General features: G+C 43.0%; 1 protein-coding gene across 2 annotated transcripts in view; it reads right to left on the reverse strand.

The window, feature by feature from the left end:
- LOC116720704 (protein sidekick-1) overlaps positions 1-21582 on the reverse strand; it is a 493826-nt gene that overhangs the window by 210455 nt on the left and 261789 nt on the right. For both annotated transcript variants that reach the window (XM_032564100.1, XM_032564099.1), the window contains exons 3-4: positions 10468-10574; positions 8575-8722 (exon numbers count right to left, since the gene is read on the reverse strand). In XM_032564100.1, coding sequence (XP_032419991.1) covers positions 8575-8722; positions 10468-10574 — 255 coding nt within the window. The remainder of the gene's footprint in view (positions 1-8574; positions 8723-10467; positions 10575-21582) is intronic.

Here is a 21582-nt window from a genome sequence, read left to right on the forward strand (position 1 = left end):
GGCCTAGGGTGTCCTGGTGCCAAGTGCACATATGGACACCCTTATGCTTGAACATGGTGTTCGTTATGGACAATCCATGGCGAGCACAGAAGTCCAGCAACAGAACACCGCTCGAGTTCAGGTCGGGCGGGCCGTTCCTCCCAACCACGCCCCTCCAGGTCTCACTGTCGTTGCCCACGTGAGCGTTGAAGTCCCCCAGCAGAACAAGGGAGTCCCCAGGAGGAGCACTCTCCAGTACCCCCTCTAAGGACTCCAAAAAGGGTGGGTAATCTGAACTGTCATTCGGCCCGTAAGCACAAACGACAGTCAGAACCCGTCCCCCCACCCGTAGGCGGAGGGATGCTACCCTCTCGTTCGCCGGGGTAAACCCCAACGTACAGGCGCCGAGATGGGGAGCAACAAGTATGCCCACTCCTGCCCGACGTCTCTCTCCCTGGGCAACTCCAGAGTGGAAGTATGTCCAGCCCCTCTCAAGGAGACTGGTTCCAGAACCAGAGCCATGTGTCGAGATGAGACCGACTATTTCTAGCCGGAACCTCTCGACCTCACGCACTAGCTCCGGCTCCTTCCCCACCAGAGAGGTGACATTCCACGTCCCAAGAGCCAGTTTCTGCAACCGAGGATCGGACCGCCAGGGTCCCCTCCCTTGGCCGCCACCCATCACACAGTGCACCCGACCCCTTTGGCCCCTCCCACGGGTGGTGGGCCCATGGGAGGGGGGGCCCATGTTTCCTCTTCGGGCTGAGCCCGGCCGGGCTCCATGGGTAAAAGCCCGGCCACCAGACGCTCGCCATCGTGCCCCCCCTCCAGGCCTGGCTCCAGAGTGGGGCCCCGGTGACCCGCGTCCGGGCGAGGGAACACCAAGTCCAAGGTTTTCCTTCATCATTGGGGTCTTCGGGCTGCACTTTGTCTGGTCCCTCACCTAGGACCTGTCTGCCTTGGGTGACCCTACCAGGGGCATGAAGCCCCAGACAGCATAGCTCCTAGGATCATTGGGGCACTCAAACCCCTCCACCACGATAAGGTGGCAGCCCATGGAGGAGCTTACAAATCATGTTTGTTTACAAATCATGTTACAAATCATGTTTGTTTTTTTTATTTTGTATTACATGGGACCATAAAGACAAAGCACAAAAGCAGATCTGGGTGCACTCAAATCTGCATTTAATTTTTAAAAAAGTGTTTCGTTAATACTGTCAGGCAAACCATCAACTGTGTAGGGTATTGTAGTTTAAGGGTGTGGCCTAAACTATTAAAATCAATTTCATGATCCACCAAGTTTATGATGCAACACACCCAGGACCCTTGGCTCCAAAGGAAAAATGAGTTGAAAAGAGCCACACCATTTGCAGGCTGAGTAAAATTAAACTAAAATACAACAAACATGAGGAAATATCTGACACATGTTACACTGGAAGTGGAGGAAACAACTCAAGATACCCTGCCAGTAACAATTAGGCTTTTTATCACACTTGTAAAGTCAAAGCTTCCTTTTCAAAGGAAATGATTAAGTTAATTTTAAAGTTCTTTGCAACTTGTGAAAGACTTACAACAATAAGGAGCTGGTCAAAGCTTTCACGGTATAGACATAACATTCATTTTTGAAGATAATTGACAGAGATTTTCACACATTACAAACAACAAAACAAAGAGGCAGGAATACCAACAGGTAACTGAGCTCTAACATGTGTTCCAGTGAGTTCAGGTCCATGTTGCCTAGCAGATCCTGATCACACTCCTTCTGCCGTAGGACTCAGAGCTAATTTGGCTTTAGTTGAAGATTACTTTAGAGATTTTGGATTCACTGTTTATTTTTCTCTTTGTGTGATGTTTTTCATCTTAATTTTTAGTTGAACTAGATGTCTATCAAAAATATCTACTCACTATTTTTTTTATATTCCAGGCTTTTGAATTGTACTCAAAATGCTGATTGCACCTTACAATTTCTTTTTAGTATGCCTCTAAATAAATAGGTGGGAATTTATTCTACAGCATTTCATGTTTAGAAGCACCTTGAATGTGATCAGATCTATGAATTATGTTTGCTGGTTTGTACATCTGTGAATCAGATCTTGGAAATTTCAACATGTATCTATCAGTCAGTTTCAAGATGTGGTTCTGACATAATCAAGTTAACTGTTTAATTAAAAATAAAAACAAGTTAATCTACATTAAACGTCACAAAATCAACATACTATCTGGGTCTGTTTGTGCCATGAACTGTAAGAAAATATTGGGGAAAAAAACACAGAAAAAGAAGATAGCTGAAAGTGGCATATGACTCGTTTCACAGCAGCCAGGTTTCCTTTTAATCCAACATGTCTGGGATGTTTTTTGTAATCTCAAAGTAACTAAATCATATCATTAAGAAGAAAGTCACATACAGTATCTAAGCCTCTTGTGGCTTCCCAGATTAAGCTCCAGACACAATGGATTGAGATGAGCTTAAACTCTTTCCTGCATACTCATTTCCTGTTAGTTTTTCTCCTTTACGCCTTCTTCTACCTTGTTCTGTCACTTTGATCCTCCCCTTTGGCTACCGTGAGAAACAAAGTCATTATGAGCTGCCATTCTGTTGCTGCTGGAGATGGAAAATCTTTATGTTTTCAGAATGTGAAGGGAACCAGTTTCTATATTCTTTGACTAAGCATCCAAATGATGCTGCTTTTTCTCTTAACATCGCTAACACACATAAGTTTCATGTGAACGTACACGCAAACACAAACACACAACATCTGCTTGTTATTCAGATACCGACAAAGTTCCTTCTGTTCAGACATCCACTGCATGTGTGATGGGTGGAGGGTAAAATAATGAATCATTCCCTCTGTTAAAGTGGTGTTTGACAAATTAAAATAAATGATTATTGTGAAACACAAACATCTACGTGGCATATGGAAGCTTAGAGTTGCTCTGATAAAAAAAAAAGAGAGAATTTCCTGTAAGGCCCTGCTACTCCTCTGACAGCGCTCTTCACAACACTCAACTCCTCAGAAACAAGAAACTGAAATATTCACTGTCTCTCCTGTCACTCCTCTGCACAAATCACTGCTTCTGTTTGATCAATCTGGGCTTCATGTGGCCCTGACAGTGGAAGAAAGGAGAGTTCTAATTCTCCACATCCTGCCTGTCCTCTTAAAGCTGCTGGCTATCACAGCCGATTCACGTCCATCTGCCACAGGCCACAGAGCTAATTAAAAGTGGCAGTTCGCACTTCTCAGTCTGGGCTCCGGGTCACAGCCAAAACACATAGCAGTGTCTGCGGCGCTGAGATGTCCAACAGACTCTACGTGTTCAAAGCTCAGAGGCTATGTGGAAATATTAGGAAAAGTGGGAAAAATATTTTGGAAGTGGACAGAGAAGAGTGACAGCCCTGTAGTTCACAAAGAACTTCAAGGAACTTATTCTGTGCCTCTCCACTCTTCCTCCAGATTATATTACCTTAATTTAAACAAAAAAGAAGCAATATTTATTTTCACCTGAATAGAGGTCTTTGGGCCTCTATGCGAGATTCCAGGCTTTTGATTTTTCTCCTTAGTCCATGTAAGACACTGCTGAAGCTGAATCCTGTCCATGGGGTGGAAGCCCACATTCTGGATGCGACCAGTGTGTGATTTTGAAGCACTGACTTCAGCTGCAGGACTCGGCTTGTGAATCTTCCCAAACTTCTGAAGGAGCTTTGCTTCCTGGTGCTCTCTGGGCTGTAGTTCTGTCTGTTGCTTCTACATTTTCTTCTAGCATATTTTTCCTTTGACTAACACACACCCACAATCTCTGTTGTTGCCTTACCTTCATACAATAAAGGCACCTAAAAGTAAAATGTATTATTATTACTTTTCTGTAGGCTGAAAATTTTGTCTCCAGCTGAGCTTCCTTTTCCCTCACCTTCCCCACTCAACTCCTTCAGACTATTGTCAGCAGCAATTAGCAAACACCTTGTGGGACTGTGTGTCTGCTGACCTCATCATAGAACTACATGCGATCACAATTAATCAATTAGAATATATGTCCTGATGAGTCTTGTTTGTCAGATTAATTTTCTAAATAACCTTTAAGTAAATTTTAAACATACTTTTCATGAACCCCATATTTCTTTCTTTAAAATTTGTTTTTCTATTTTTTTACTTGCAAATGTCATTTTTACTGGCAGAAAGTGGAATATCATTATAATTAACAGAAATCAAGACTTTCAAATATCAATCTCTGTGTAATTATATATATAAAGTGTTTCACTTACTAATAAAGTTCAATAATAAATGGACTTTTCAAAAACATTCAAATGTATTGAATGAATCTGTAAAACGTTCCTAAGACTGGTTGTTAACAGCTTGGAGAAACTTTGTTGTGATGACATACTGAAGGAAGAAAGTTGGAAAGGGCAGGAGGTTCTTTAAGAGACAAAGGCCAATTTCAAGGCAACAGATACTGTATATCTATGATGCATAGTTAGAGTTCTTTCTTTAAGCTGTTTTTGATATATACAGCATTTTCATAACAACTGAAGGTGACACAGTTACTGGTTGTGGTATAAAATAGCAACATGTGAATCACTTTGTCAGCTATTCATTTAAATTGACAAAAATAAAGAGATAAGATAAAATATATATTTGTAATGAATCTCTGAGTTTTACTTTTTTAAGCAAATTCTTCCAATAAGAGAACATTTTGATTATATTGTAATATATGTTGATGTACGCCAACTTTCAAACTAGTGTTAGTGTGAAATCATTTACTTTGATTTTGTATTTATTAAATCTATGCTTTCAAACAACTCATCTCAGCTGTCTTTCTTATGAGTGAGATATAGGTACCCTTAGCCAGCTGACTATCAGAGCACAACAATAGGTGGGGGAGGGGCAACCTTCACACAGAAGACTTTAATCCTTCCAGCTCTTTGTCTGGCATCTAATAAAAGGATTTCAGACTGTAGGAACACTGCAGTGGGAAATGGTAGCAGGTTGGAAGCAGCAACTTTGTAAACTCTTGACATGTCTTGATATCAGTTGGACTGTGACTTTCGAGATGACATCACAACAAAGACTGGTAAAATAGAGCAGAGTGAGTGAGAAAAAACAGCTTGCTCTGCTTTCGATGACCAGTTTGACAGATGGGGAGTTTGCAAGCCTTCACCGACCTCCACCGAGTACAAGAATAGGGAAAGTGGAGACATACAGATGTTGTGTGTGCTGGCTATGCAGAGCACCTTTACAGGCAGGCAGGTTGACATAAATCTTGAGCAGTGGGACAGAGGCTGGACCACAGACAGCGGGACAGGGCTAAGGACTCTGGAAGTCGTGCATATCGGATCAATAAACTTCATAAATGACATCATCAACTTGGTCGCCACAAAGACAGCGAAACGCCAGACACCAACTGGTCGTGTCGCACCGGACTGCGGGATCAGCCAATATAACCTTACACACAAACACTTCAGCACCCAGACAGTCACACATGGTGAAATGTGCAAATATTCACTGCATTGCCTTCCGCCATGCATGAGCGCGCTCAGAGATGCTCAAGCCGAACTGAACCGGCCTGCAGAGATGGATTACATCAGAGTGCACATCTGCATGTTACACCTCTGAAGTTAGGCAGTTTATTCAGGAACACAAGTTCGTGGCTTTTGAGCCACATCTGAAGCAAGAAAGAAACTGCAAAAATAACAGAGACTATGCAAGTAAGAGAACCAAGCAACACGAAGAATAAATTAGAGGTAGAAAAGAGTGAGTTAAGAGACGCAGTAAAAGCAAGAGGGGGGTTGACACATTTCTTGCTGAGACAAGAAGGGAGTTGTGAAAAAAACTGAAAATTAGTCTTTTCAGTGCAGAGTCAAGGGAAGTGTTGAGCATGAATCATGGTGTGTCAGTGGCTCCAAGCAAATCAGAAGAAGAATATTTCATTTCCATCTACATGAACGTCTACATCCTGATCACATTACCACTCCAGATGGAAAACGAGAGATTTAGTTATTTCTATGACTTACTGAAGGTCGGGTTTTGGAGGAACAGCTTATGCAGAGATACCCAGACCTCCCTCTGGCCTGCTACTGTATTTCCTCGAACTCATCTTAGAGAACTCTGAGGCATTCAAGAGTTAATTTAATTTACAATAAAACATAACTTCTTTTCATTGGCACTAAATCAATACTAAGTAAACTGCATAACTTCTCCATTCTGGTTAATAACTCCTTCATCTTTCCCTCCCCTGAGGTCAAGAGTCTGGCTGTCATCCTCGACTGCAGTCTCTCTGTCACCTCCATGTCAATAATATCACTTCATCTGCCTACTTCCATCGTTGAAATATTAATTGTCTCTGTCACTCCTCACTCCACTGCTGTTCTGGTCCACCGTCTGGTCACTTCCCATTCAGATTACTGTAATTTTCTTCTCTTTGGCCTGCCACATAAAACCTTCCTTGAATTACGACAGATCCAAATTCAACTGTTCATATCATCACACTAACCCCTCAATCCATCACATCACACCTGTTCGACAACAGCTCCATTGGCTTCCATTTCATATCGCAACAGCTACAAAATACTCCTCCTTACCTTCAAAGCTGTACACCACCTTAACCCTCCATACATTTTGGACCTCCTTCACATTGCTACACCCGCTCAGACAACAGATTTGCTGCATACCTGTCAAGTTTTGGATTTGAAAATACAGGAAAGTTTTTGCTGGCCAGTGCTACTGTAAGAGTGTGTGTGTGTGTGTGTGTGTGGGGGGGGGGGGGGGGGGGGCCAAGAAAGTAATTATTATATAATATGAGAAATTTACAGGAATATACTAATAATAAAAGAAGGGTAAAATACAGTAGTTTTCTGGCTAAAACGGGAGACTTGACAGGTATGCGTCATGAAATGCGGTAGTAGAGTGGGGAGGGAGACGCAGAGGACCCAGGTTATGGTGAGAATAAAATGAAGATTTAATGATGAGTACAAAATTCCAGGCAGCACAGGAGAGCACAAGCAAGGAGCTCAGAATCTGGTAGAAACTGGTAATAGGTACTCAAAATGGGAACGACAACAGACTTGACACAACTAGACAAGGAACAAGAAACACAGGTGGGATTAAATACACAGAGGGTAATCAGGGAAACGAGACTCAGCTGGGAGCAATCAAGAGATAGACAGGATAACATGGACTCAATAGACACAGAAACCTAAATAAACACACAGAAAAACCCAATCCTTACAGTATGATCTGTTGACCAATAAATCCCAATACATATCTTCACTTTCTTAACTCAAATTTTACTATGTGATGACCGATCTTAGCTTCATAGTTCTTCGGCATCTTTTCTCTGCCCAGAGCTCATTTATTTTTATATGTTTTTCCTGGTTTGGATCACAAAAATTAATATAAGTTTCATGAGTCACATGACTGAAGGCTACTGAAAATAAGTTGCAAGAGTGATATATGGCCTTTAACATGAAATGTGATCATTTATTTGATTATCAATATTTGACCACCTAAAAATGAAAAAAATTATAAAAAAAATAGTGTCTATTGGCTTAAACCTAGTCCACAAATTTAGCATTGTCACGAGATATTTTGTTTTTGTTTTTTGCAGTGAAGCAGACGAGTCTCAGTAAATATACTGGTCTGGCAGTAAACACCTTTTCAATGCATACAGATTTTTGGAATGGAAACATAATTGCAGTTCACCATCAGCGAGCTCCATAAAGATACAGTAAGGTCACAGAGGGGGATCTATTCAGTTTCATCCATATATAAACAGCAAAGTTAAAAAGATTCAGACTGTTCTAAAGAGGTTATACACATAAAATGTGTATTGACAGTTACTTTTTCAATTTTAGCAAGCAGTAATTGCACTTAGTGATAAGTTGGTTATCCTCAGTTAGAACAAAAATGAGAGAAGGATTCAGTTTCAGCAAAGAATTTCACTGAAGAGCGATTTCAAAATGGACACACACATTCCAAAATTCCACCAGAAAACCTTTCACAGGAGGTCTTTTTCTCTGTCAAGATTACTTTCATTATTAAAGAACTGTGGTTATTATTCAGAATAAAAATCTGCTAAGAAATAAAATGCAAATTGGAGACATTTCAAAAGGAGCCAGACAATGGTATCAGACAAAGGACTGAAATAAATCTACATGAGACATCTAAGGACCCCGTTGTACTAATTCATACAAAAGAACATCTTCCTTGCAAACAAATTAATTTACTAAGCTTCTAGATTAGATTCATAGAGAACTCAGTATAATCTCTTCTTGATAGTGTCCTTAGTCCATTGTAATGAAAATGGTTAGTTATCTAAACGGCTTATTATTCATGACAACTGCCATCCAAAGACTTCCAGAACACAGTAATTAATACAGCGCTGAGGGATGAGAAACACAAAATTCAGATTTTATCTAAAGTTGTGTTTTGTTAGATGCAAAGAGCACTCAAAAATATGCATGTCAGAGTAAAATTGTTTTAATTTCATTTGGGATTAATAAAGTCTTTTTGAAGTGAAGTTTTTATTTTTTTTAATTGAATTGAAAAGCAGTATAAGCATATGCTGGAGAGTGAGGAAGGAAAGAGTTAGATAAAAACAACTTACAATCGGTTGTTGGGGATGATCTTATGTCCGTCTTTGTACCATGTGACCAGGGGTTGGGGAAACGAAGCCAGCGGAGGTGGGCTGATAATGACGGCTCGGCCCTGAGTCGCTGTCTTCCTCTCCTCCCCAGAAGTGAAATTTCCCAGAACTTGGGAAAAAAACAAAAAGAGAAGAGGTTAACTCAGCATAGGAATGACATAAATGTCTATTGTAAGTAGAATGTAAGCAGAATCTAATAACTGCTTAGATTCTAATATCTGTATTTGTTGTTCTGGTAAATAACCTGAATGAATATACTGTAGGTGTTGTTGGTGTGCAAGACAACAAAGGAGATTTGGAACAATTTTGAGTTTGACAATGCAATTTGTTTTCAAGATTATGTCAAATCCTTTGCAACATCATAGGTCATAATGCAAATTATGTTAAAAGTAATCAGTCAGCAATCTAATGTTTACTAATATCTATGGTAGACCCCCATCCTTCTGTGGAACATAATTCCAGGAAAATGCAACTTCAGAAGCTGAACTCCTTAGAGCACAGGTGTCAAACTTCAGTCTTGGAGGGCCACTGCCCTGCAACTTTTAGAGCTGCCTCTGCTGCACCACACCTGAATAGAATAATTAGGTCATTAGCAAGGTTCTGGAGAACTTACCTACACAAGACAGAGATAATTAAGCCATTTCATTCCAGTGTTTTGTACCTGTGGTACATCTAGAAACTGCAGGATGTGAGGACTGGAGTTTGACACCCCTGCCCTTGATCAACAATACTTGACATGTTTGCTAGGCACCCAATCCAGGAGCACAATTCATTTTACTTGATTGGCTGTATTCCAATGAGTGAAGATAAAGAAGATTGAAGATGTGCTAAGATTTTTTCCACTGTTTGTATTAATGCATATTGAGGTATATTTGTGTTTGACCAATTAGAACAGGCAGTTATAAGCATCTTAGGGAGGTCTAATGTATTTAGAATCCACATTCTAAAATCATTATTTTAGGAGGATTTTAGAATGTGAATTTCCTTTTACTGCACTCATAAAGTGCATCAGCAATGCCACAGAGTTGCTCTCAAAGCTACTTTGGCACTCCATAGGCAGTGAAAAATCAGACTGAGTCCGTCTGACATTTTGCATGTTGAGAAAAAAATTAAAGAAGAGTGGCATAAATAAGCCGCATGGAGATAAATAATTTGCTTGATCAGTTAAAGTCAATTCAGTTTATTTTTGTGGTGCCCACTCACAACAAATGTTGTCTCAAGGCACTTTACAAAAAAAATCATTTCAATTCAGTCATATATACATTTCAATTGGTCCTAGTTATCAAACAGTACAGTACAACTAATTATTCTAAGTAGATAAAGTTTCTATTTAAGCATAGAAACGTCGATACATTCATTCTTGTTGGACGAGCACCTAGCGTTTGTGTTGTGTCGTTGACTTTACAGCAATCCCTCATATTGAGCAGGCATCAACCAATCCTTACTGGTTTGTCAGAAAAAGCCTTGCATTTCTTGATTGCAAAAGAAAAAGAATTTAGGATAAAGTCTGTGTTCAAAGTGAAAAATATATTCATAATGTATAATGTATTTTATTTTACTGGGTAAAATAATTCCCCACTGAAGTATGAATGAAAAGGAAATGAAGGCCATAAATCTGGACTTCCATTAAAAAAATCCTGTTGACCATTTTAAGATGAAATCATAGAAATGGGTTCCAGGATAAACGTTCCTCACCAGGTGAAACCAGACAGTTAAAAAGTTGGAAACATTATTCTATTCAAATCTTATTTATCAATTGCCTATTAAGAAACTGGTGTAACTGCAGAGCGATGTACACAGCTGCAACTATGAGTAGAATTTAGATTAGATTTAGATGCATGTTAATATACTTACAAGCAACGTGTACCTCTGTTCTCCTGTGTATTACAGCCCCCATCCTGTTCCTCACCATGCACTGATACAAGCCAGCATCAGCCCTCTGCAGAGATGGCACAGACAACCTAAAGGACAACAGAGATAAAGAAAATAGCTCTGAGACTGAGTGCCTTTCTCAGAATTGTGGAAAAATAATAACAAAAGGAAATTTCTAGGAAGTGGAAGGATGTCTGTTTGGGCATTTGCATCCATAACCTTGATAGAGGAACTAGATTGGCCCTGTGGTTGCTGGGTTGCATCTGTTTATGTTTTGTGAGAACAAACATATGTGGATGCTTGAATATTTTGAGGCTTTTTTAACTGTGCCCATGTATTTCTTCCTGAGAAGGGCTGTTAATGGGGTTTTAATGCACAGCACCTCACTAATGGAAGAGCTGGCATCGGATCTAGGTTGCTGCAATGCTGGACAAATGCACAGACACAAGCGCACATAAACACACACATGCACGCAGAAGCTGGATAGACACAGTCAAACTGGACACCACTTTGGGGCTCATTATGAATACCAGGACAGCCAAGTACTTAACTCCCAGGCTGTCGAAATGTGCTGCCAAAGTACACAAACACCGACACACGCACAGACACGCAGGCATGCATGCACATCAAAGGCGCAGAGACAGCTCGAATCAGGAATGACACATTACGCAGCAACTCTAATCCAGAAACAGATTTTCATGTTGGAAGCCATCTAATGCTGAATCTTTCCATCTCTGTCAGCCTGCCATTACATTCCAATCAGATATGTAAAATGGCTTTTTAGGACACAAAATACAGCCATAGTTGAAACCAGATATTTACATACACCAAATAAAAAGACACAAACACATTTATTCTCACTGTCTGAAGTTAAATCTGACCAAACCTCTCATGTTTTAGTTCAGGTAGAGTTATCCAAATTGTGTTTCCTAAATGCTAGTAAACTTAGCAAGGATATTTTTTAGAGATTTTTTTTTTTGTAACTTTCCTTGAATTCAAAAGTTTACATGCATTTGGTCAGTATCCAGGACAACATTTTAAAATGTCTGACTTGGCTAAAACCTTTTGGGTTACACACTTTTAAAAAAAATATGAACTTTATGTGAGTGTGACAAGAAGAAAGTTGAATTAAAGGCAAATGACTCTGCTGCTTTTATTTTTGATTTTTTGTTTTCACAAAATATGTTTGAGAAATGACAAACGTGTAGAAGCCAAGTACCCAGAGGCCATTCTCTGGTTGGATGAGCCTGAATGTCAACTTTTTGGTGTAGATGTGGCATTTTTTTAGTCTCTGTGTTGCAGAGAACTATCACTCAACATCATCCTGAAAACTGGACTTGATTTCACAGATTTTAGTGCTGGGGAAGCAAACGCTTTCCACCCCAGTTCTTTTAGAGTGCCAGATATTGTTAGATAAATGCCAGATGTCAGTCACAACTAGTATTATGACAAAATAAGTATAGCTGTTTTGCTTTAACTTCATGGAGACTATTTTTGACCCTAATGTTACAATAGGTGGCCTGGTAATGACTTTGAGTCCTCGGCACTTATCATCAACTGGGGAGGCCTGGGACATTTTCACCTGCAAGCACAATCCCCCAAATGTTCAATTATTAATCAGTCATGCCCTATAAGATGCAGAAAGTCAGATGTAATCTAGAGTAATGATGGTAGTGAATCAGCAAGGAGAAGCACTCATACACATCAAAGTAGATATATATATATATATTAGTTTAATCTTTTAGTCTATTAAAGAGCTTGAAATTTAAATTCTTGCTTCTAACACTGTAACATATGCATTTTAAAATAGTTTTCTTTTCTTATTCATGTGCTGATTTTGTTTCTGCTAAAAAACAAACAAACTTAAACCTTTCTTATTATAATGAAGTTGTAAAGCACCAATTCAAAAGCAAATGTCACCTCAAGGAACTTCATCAGACTTCATCGGCTTATTAATGTCTGAGTCATATCGAAGCAAAACAGTCAGATTTAATAAGACCACAAATTATATTTAAGATTTCAGTTTTATACCTTTTAATTTCAGCTAATGGTAAAATACCAAAAAACTAACAAACCAACAAACTAAGTTTGTCTGACTGACTGCATTGAATCATGGGCTGCAGAAATCATTAATCCTGGTTAAGCATGTTAACAGGAAGGAGAACCCTAGTCACTGGGCCAGACATTGTTTGAATGGGAAGGAAAATCAAAATGTGTTCATAAAATTACTGCAGTATCTAGTCTATCAGATGTCCCATTAAAGAGACGCAGTTAAATCACAGCGGCAGGAGTATTTTCTTTGGAACAAAAGGGATAAAGACAGTAACATTTGGGATGACTATAGGAATAAAATCCAATTAAACACATAAGCACGGGGCTAGAAGTACTTTCTATTGAGAGAAACTGCTAAATACAGAAGGAATTAAAGCTGCAAGCAGCCTCGGGCGGCCCTCGCAGCAAGCGCCGCTCCGGCCTATTGGCCACCGCGGGGGTTCCGGCCACCGCAGAAGCTCTCGCGCGTTTTCCAGAGCCGCAGCCCGCTCCCCACCGCGGAAGCTCTGCCGCAGTTTCCAGCACCGCCGCCCGCCAGCCGCCGCAGAAGCTGTCGCGCATTTCCCCCGCCCGTCCACCGGGCGATACGCGTTAATGCGTTCGGCAGCGCTTCACGACGACTGTCAAAAAATCTGGTGCAGATCGGTCGATGCGTCGAGGAGATACAGCCGATGTATGAACTTAGGGGGCGCAGTGGAGTCAAATTACATTTCAAACCCGTTGGGCTCTTTAGAGGTGAACAAAGGTCATGCATATCCACTTTGGCGCCAATCGGATGATCTATGTGTGAATTAGAGCCAAACGTATGCATATGGCGAGGGACTGATATTCGCCATTTGGCCACGCCCACACGGTTGAGCCAGCAGCGAGCATTGACAGAGCTCATCATCCGAATCATCTTGATTAGGTCAAGAGAGCCATAAATGGAACTTTCCAAGGAAAAAAACGGCACTTCCTGTTCCGAGGGGGCGGGGCTTAGATGACGTCATAATATGATGACATAGGGTCGTCAAGGATCCCACCAGGGTCACTCGTGCAAAGTTTGGTGCAGAAGCTATCGACCGTTCACAGTAAAATACAAGACTTCCTGTTGTCAGAGGGCGTGGCCTACGTGATGTCATCATTTGACCATTGGATATTATTCTACACCCGAGGATGATCAATAACTCAAACTTTGGTGTCTCTGTCAGTTTTTGTGTTAGAATTACAAATTATTTAATTTTTTCCTCTTTAATTCAACACTGAACTGTCATTCCGTAGGGCAATGCTGCCCTCTGGTGTCGATTTACTGAAATTACTGAAATAGTTTCATTATTTCAGTAATTCGACACCAGAGGGCAGCATTGCCCTACACATGACAAAGCCCTTTGTATTACACAGTCAATCACAGGGGATCTTTGAGCCTTGCTAACCCCCCTTCCACCTGTTCAAATGTCACCAATTTGATAACTTTAAATCAGACATGCCTTATGATCAGACTGACCGACTTTGAAGCCGATCAATCGAAATCCCAAGGAGGAGTTCGATCAAATACGAAGGCTCTAAATGTCAAAATCGAGGTCAAATGAACTTCAATCTAAAATGGCCGACTTCCTGTTGGGTTTAGAGCATGGCTCCAAGAGACTTTTTTGTACGTCCTGACAAGATACACATATGTACCAAGTTTCGTAATTCTAGGATAAAGCATGGCCTGGGGCTGTTCATTTAAAATACTCTAGGGGTCGCTATAGAAAAATTAGGCCACGCCCACCAAATATCGCTATGGATTCCTGTTCGGGGATGGATAAGGATCCATCCTAGTGAGTTTGGAGCAGCTCACCCCGAAACTGTGGAATTCAGAGCCAAACGAAATTCGATGGCGTTCGCAACGCCGCCACGCCCACCTGCTTCATCGCAGCAGGTCGGGGTTGGAATCCACAACACACCAACATGTCTTCTGTCTCTGGACACAGTTTCATGTTGATTAGGTCAAAGGGCTAAGATAGCGACCGTTCACAGTAAAACATTACACTTCCTGCTCTCAGGGGGCGTGGCCTACATAAAAAAAAAATTTCACTGCAGGGTATTTTAGGACACCCGATGTCGATCAATCACTGAAAGTTTGGTCCCTCTATGTGTTTTTGTATAGGAAATATAAGAGGTTTTTGTTTCATGGCGTGTAGGTGAACTTTGACCCCTGCTAACCCCCCTTCAACATGCTCCAAAACTCACCAATTTGATAACTTTAAATCAGACATGCCTTATGATCAGACTGACCGAGTTTGAAGCCGATCAATCGAAATCCCTAGGAGGAGTTCGATCAAATACGAAGGCTGTAAACGGCCAAATCAGGGTCCGAAATGGACCTTCAATCCAACATGGCCGACTTCCTGCGATACTTGCACTATGACATTACTTGTAAATTCTGAGCGTCTTAGTGAGCTCTACAACTGTACCGAATTTCAAGTCTCTACGATGAAGTAAGTGAATAGCAATGGGTCTTTTGAAAATTGCTAGTTGCCGCCGTTGAGCAATTTTTTTTGCGATTTTTGCGGCGACCTTAAAATTCAAAATTTTTAAACCGCCTAGTCGCTTCCGCCAAGTTTGGTGAGTTTTTGAATATGATAAAGCCCCCAAAAAGGCACACGAAGAGGGGGGCAGAATCGTAAGAAGAATTAAAGCTGCAAGCAGCCTCGGGCGGCCCTCGCAGCAAGCGCCGCTCCGGCCTATTGGCCACCGCGGGGGTTCCGGCCACCGCAGAAGCTCTCGCGCGATTTCCAGAGCCGCAGCCCGCTCCCCACCGCGGAAGCTCTGCCGCAGTTTCCAGCACCGCCGCCCGCTAGCTGCCGCAGAAGCTGTCGTGCATTTTCCCCGCCCGTCCACCGGGCGACACGCGTGAATGCGTTCGGCGGCGCTCCCCGACGACTGTCCAAAAAACTGGTGCAGATCGGTCGATGCGTCGAGGAGATACAGCCGATGTATTAACTTAGGGGGCGCAGTGGAGCCAAATTACATCTCAATCCCGTTGGGCTCTATAGAGGTGAACAAAGGTCATACATATCCAGTTTGGAGCCAATCGGATGATCCATGCTTGAATTAGAGCCAAACGTATTAATATGGCGAGGGACTGATATTCGCCATTTGGCCACGCCCACACGGTTCAGCCAGCAGCGAGCAATGACAGAGCTCATCATCCGAATCATCTTGATTAGGTCAAGAGAGCCATAAACGGAGCTTTCCAAGGAAAAAAACGGCACTTCCGGTTCCGAGGGGGCGGGGCTTAGATGACGTCATAATGTGATAACGTAGGATCGACGGGCAAGCCTCCAGGATCACTCAGGCCAAGTTTGATGCAGCTCGGTCAAAATATGTGGAATGTAGAGGCAAACGTATACGAACGGCGTTGCCGCCATTGAAAACTCTTGGCACTTTAAAGCAAGCGAGACCAACTTCCTATCTGTCATCCAACACAGAATCACCTTGATTAGGTCAAGAGAGCCATAGATGAAAGTTTCCAAGGAAAAAAATAGCACTTCCGGTTCCGAGGGGGCGGGGCTTAGATGACGTCATAATCTGATGACATAGAATTTTCAGACATCACACCAGCATCACTCAAGCCAAGTTTGGTGCAGCTCGGTCGAAACATGTGGAATCTAGAAGCAAAAGTATGGCATCGGCGTTACAGGTCACTTCGCCACGCCGCCACGCCCAGCTGCTATCTCAAAGCCGGTCAGGGTTGGAAACCTCAACACACCAACATGTCTTCTGTCTCTGGACACAGGTTCATGTTGATTAGGTCAAAGGGCTAAGAGAGCGACCGTTCACAGTAAAACATGACACTTCCTGTTCTCAGGGGGCGTGGCCTACGTGATGTCATCATTTGACCGTATGGTATTGTAGGCCACCTGATGACGATCAATCACTGAAAGTTTGGAGTCTCTGTGAGTTTTTGTGTTAGAAATACCAATTTTTCATTTTTTCCTGTGTATTACAAAATCGAAGAATTTCATCTGCAGGGCAATGCTGCCCTCTGGTGTCGAATTACTGAAATAATGAAACTATTTCAGTGGCCAGCAGAGGGCAGCATTGCCCTACAAACGACGAACATGTATTGTTTATTATGTAATTACACAGAAGATCTCTCTAATTCATTCTGAGGGGGCGGGGCTTAGATGACGTCATAATATGATGACATAGTATTGTCAGGCATCACAACAGCATCACTGAGGCCAAGTTTGGTGCAGCTCGGTCGAAACATGTGGAATCTAGAAGCAAACGTATGGCATCGGCGTTACAGGTCACTTCGCCACGCCGCCACACCCAGCTGCTTCATCGCAGTCGGTCAGGGCTTGAATCCACAACACACCAACATGTCTTCTGTCTCTGGACACAGTTTCATGTTGATTAGGTCAAAGGGCTAAGATAGCAACCGTTCACAGTAAAACATGACACTTCCTGCTCTCAGGGGGCGTGGCCTACATAAAAAAAAAATTTCACTGCAGGGTATTTTAGGACACCCGATGTCGATCAATCACTGAAAGTTTGGTCCCTCTATGTGTTTTTGTATAGGAAATATAAGAGGTTTTTGTTTCATGGCGTGTAGGTGAACTTTGACCCCTGCTAACCCCCCTTCAACATGCTCCAAAACTCACCAATTTGATAACTTTAAATCAGACATGCCTTATGATCAGACTGACCGAGTTTGAAGCCGATCAATCGAAATCCCTAGGAGGAGTTCGATCAAATACGAAGGCTGTAAACGGCCAAATCAGGGTCCGAAATGGACCTTCAATCCAACATGGCCGACTTCCTGCGATACTTGCACTATGACATTACTTGTAAATTCTGAGCGTCTTAGTGAGCTCTACAACTGTACCGAATTTCAAGTCTCTACGATGAAGTAAGTGAATAGCAATGGGTCTTTTGAAAATTGCTAGTTGCCGCCGTTGAGCAATTTTTTTTGCGATTTTTGCGGCGACCTTAAAATTCAAAATTTTTAAACCGCCTAGTCGCTTCCGCCAAGTTTGGTGAGTTTTTGAATATGATAAAGCCCCCAAAAAGGCACACGAAGAGGGGGGCAGAATCGTAAGAAGAATTAAAGCTGCAAGCAGCCTCGGGCGGCCCTCGCAGCAAGCGCCGCTCCGGCCTATTGGCCACCGCGGGGGTTCCAGCCACCGCAGAAGCTCTCGCACGATTTCCAGAGCCGCAGCCAACTCCCCACCGCAGAAGCTCTGCCGCAGTTTCCAGCACCGCCGCCCGCTAGCCACCGCAGAAGCTGTCGCGCATTTTCCATGCCCGTCCACCGGGCGACACGCGTGAATGCGTTCGGCGGCGCTCCCCGACGACTGTCAAAAAATCTGGTGCAGATCGGTCGATGCGTCGAGGAGATACAGCCGATGTATTAACTTAGGGGGCGCAGTGGAGCCAAATTACATCTCAATCCCGTTGGGCTCTTTAGAGGTGAACAAAGGTCATACATATCCAGTTTGGAGCCAATCGGATGATCCATGCTTGAATTAGAGCCAAACGTATGAATATGGCGAGGGACTGATATTCGCCATTTGGTCACGCCCACACGGTTCAGCCAGCAGCGAGCAATGACAGAGCTCATCATCCGAATCATCTTGATTAGGTCAAGAGAGCCATAAACGGAGCTTTCCAAGGAAAAAAACGGCACTTCCGGTTCCGAGGGGGCGGGGCTTAGATGACGTCATAATGTGATGACGTAGGATCGACGGGCAAGCCTCCAGGATCACTCAGGCCAAGTTTGATGCAGCTCGGTCAAAATATGTGGAATGTAGAGGCAAACGTATACGAACGGCGTTGCCGCCATTGAAAACTCTTGGCACTTTAAAGCAAGCGAGACCAACTTCCTATCTGTCATCCAACACAGAATCACCTTGATTAGGTCAAGAGAGCCATAAACAGAGCTTTCCAAGGAAAAAAAACGGCACTTCCGGTTCCGAGGGGGCGGGGCTTAGATGACGTCATAATGTGATGACGTAGGATTGACGGGCAAGCCTCCAGGATCACTCAGGCCAAGTTTGATGCAGCTCGGTCAAAATATGTGGAATGTAGAGGCAAACGTATACGAACGGCGTTGCCGCCATTGAAAACTCTTGGCACTTTAAAGCAAGCGAGACCAACTTCCTATCTGTCATCCAACACAGAATCACCTTGATTAGGTCAAGAGAGCCATAGATGAAAGTTTCCAAGGAAAAAAATAGCACTTCCTGTTCTGAGGGGGCGGGGCTTAGATGACGTCATAATCTGATGACATAGAATTTTCAGACATCACACCAGCATCACTCAAGCCAAGTTTGGTGCAGCTCGGTCGAAACATGTGGAATCTAGAAGCAAACGTATGGCATCGGCGTTACAGGTCACTTCGCCACGCCGCCACGCCCAGCTGCTATCTCAAAGCCGGTCAGGGTTGGAATCCTCAACACACCAACATGTCTTCTGTGTCTGGACACAGTTTCATGTTGATTAGGTCAAAGGGCTAAGAGAGCGACCGCTCACAGTAAAACATGACACTTCCTGTTCTCAGGGGGCGTGGCTTAAGTGATGTCATCATTTGACCATATGGTATTGTAGGCCACCTGATGACGATCAATCACTGAAAGTTTGGAGTCTCTGTGAGTTTTTGTGTTAGAAATACCAATTTTTCATTTTTTCCTGTGTATTACAAAATCGAAGAATTTCATCTGCAGGGCAATGCTGCCCTCTGGTGTCGAATTACTGAAATAATGAAACTATTTCAGTGGCCAGCAGAGGGCAGCATTGCCCTACAAACGACGAACATGTACTGTTTATTATGTAATTACACAGAAGATCTCTCTAATTCATTCTGAGGGGGCGGGGCTTAGATGACGTCATAATATGATGACATAGCATTGTCAGGCATCACAACAGCATCACTGAGGCCAAGTTTGGTGCAGCTCGGTCGAAACATGTGGAATCTAGAAGCAAACGTATGGCATCGGCGTTACAGGTCACTTCGCCACGCCGCCACACCCAGCTGCTTCATCGCAGCCGGTCAGGGCTTGAATCCACAACACACCAACATGTCTTCTGTCTCTGGACACAGTTTCATATTGATGAGGTCAAAGGGCTAAGATAGCGACCGTTCACAGTAAAACATGACACTTCCTGTTCTCAGGGGGCGTGGCCTAAGTGATGTCATCATTTGACCATAGGGTATTGTAGGGCACCCGATGACGATCAATCACTGAAAGTTTGATCCCTCTATGTGTTTTTGTATAGGAAATATAAGAGTTTCGTGTTTCATGGCGAGTAGGTGAACTTTGACCCCTGGTAACCCCCCTTCAGCAATCTCAGACAGTCACCAATTTGATAACTTTAAATCAGACATGCCTTATGATCAGACTGACCGAGTTTGAAGCCGATCAATCGAAATCCCTAGGAGGAGTTCGATCAAATGCAAAGGCTGTAAACGTCAAAATCGAGGTCAAATGAACTTCAATCTAAAATGGCCGACTTCCTGTTGGGTTTCGACCATGGCTGTAATAGACTTTTTTGTACGTCCTGACAAGATACACATGTGTACCAAGTTTCGTAATTCTAGGTTAAAGCATGGCTTAGGGCTGTTCATTTAAAATACTCTAGGGGTCGCTATAGAGAAATTAGGCCACGCCCACCACATTTTGTTATGAATTCCTGTCGGTGGGTGGATAAGGATCCATCCTAGTGAGTTTGGAGCAGCTGGGCCCGAAATTGTGGAATTCAGAGCCAAACGTATGGCAACGGCGTTACAGGTCACTTCGCCACGCCGCCACGCCCACCTGCTATGTCAAAGCCGGTCGGGGTTGGAATCCACAACACACCAACATGTCTTCTGTCTCTGGACACAGTTTCATGTTGATTAGGTCAAAGGGCTAAGATAGCGACCATTCACAGTAAAACATGACACTTCCTGTTCTCAGGGGGCGTGGCCTAAGTGATGTCATCATTTCACCATAGGGTATTGTAGGGCACCCGATGCCGATCAATCACTGAAAGTTTGGTCCCTCTATGTGTTTTTTTATAGGAAATATAAGAGTTTCGTGTTTCATGGCGAGTAGGTGAACTTTGACCCCTGCTAACCCCCCTTCAACATACTCCAAAACTCACCAATTTGATAACTTTAAATCAAACATGCCTTATGATCAGACTGACCGAGTTTGAAGTCGATCAATCGAAATCCCTAGGAGGAGTTCGATCAAATACGAAGGCTGTAAACGTCAAAATCGAGGAAAAAAATGGACGTTCAATACAAAATGGCCGACTTCCTGTGATAGTTGGCTAATAACATTAAATGTAAGTTCTGAGTCTTTTGGTGAGCTCTACAAGTGTACCAAATTTCATGTCTCTACGATGAAATACGTTCATACCATTGTGTCAACAGAAAATTGCTAGTTGCCGCCGTTGAGCAATTTTTTTTGCGATTTTTGCGACAACCTTAAAATTCAAAATTTTTAAATTTTCTAGTCGCGACCGCCAAGTTTGGTGAGTTTTTGAATATGATAAAGCCCCCAAAAAGGCGCCTCTTTGGGGGGGCAGAATCGTAATAATAATAATAATAAGAAACAGTACAGAAACAATAGGCCTTCGCAGCGCTTTGCTGCTCGGGCCTAATTAAAGCTGCGAGCAGCCTCGGGCGGCCCTCGCAGCAAGCGCCGCTCCGGCCTATTGGCCACCGCGGGGGTTCCGGCCACCGCAGAAGCTCTCGCGCGTTTTCCAGAGCCGCAGCCCGCTCCCCACCGCAGAAGCTCTGCCGCAGTTTCCAGCACTGCCGCCCGCTAGCCGCTGCAGAAGCTGTCGCGGATTTTCCCCAAATTACATCTCAAACCCGTTGGGCTCTTTAGAGCAGAACAAAGGTCATACATATCCAGTTTGGCGCCAATCGGATGATCCATGTGTGAATTAGAGCCAAACGTATGTATATGGCGAGGGACTGATATTCGCCATTTGGCCACGCCCACACGGTTCAGCCAGCAGTGAGCATTGACAGAGTTTATCATCCGAATCATCTTGATTAGGTCAAGAGAGTCATAAACAGAGCTT

The sequence above is a fragment of the Xiphophorus hellerii genome, chromosome 5 (genome assembly GCF_003331165.1).
Source record: "Xiphophorus hellerii strain 12219 chromosome 5, Xiphophorus_hellerii-4.1, whole genome shotgun sequence".
Classification (NCBI taxonomy): Eukaryota; Metazoa; Chordata; class Actinopteri; order Cyprinodontiformes; family Poeciliidae; genus Xiphophorus; species Xiphophorus hellerii.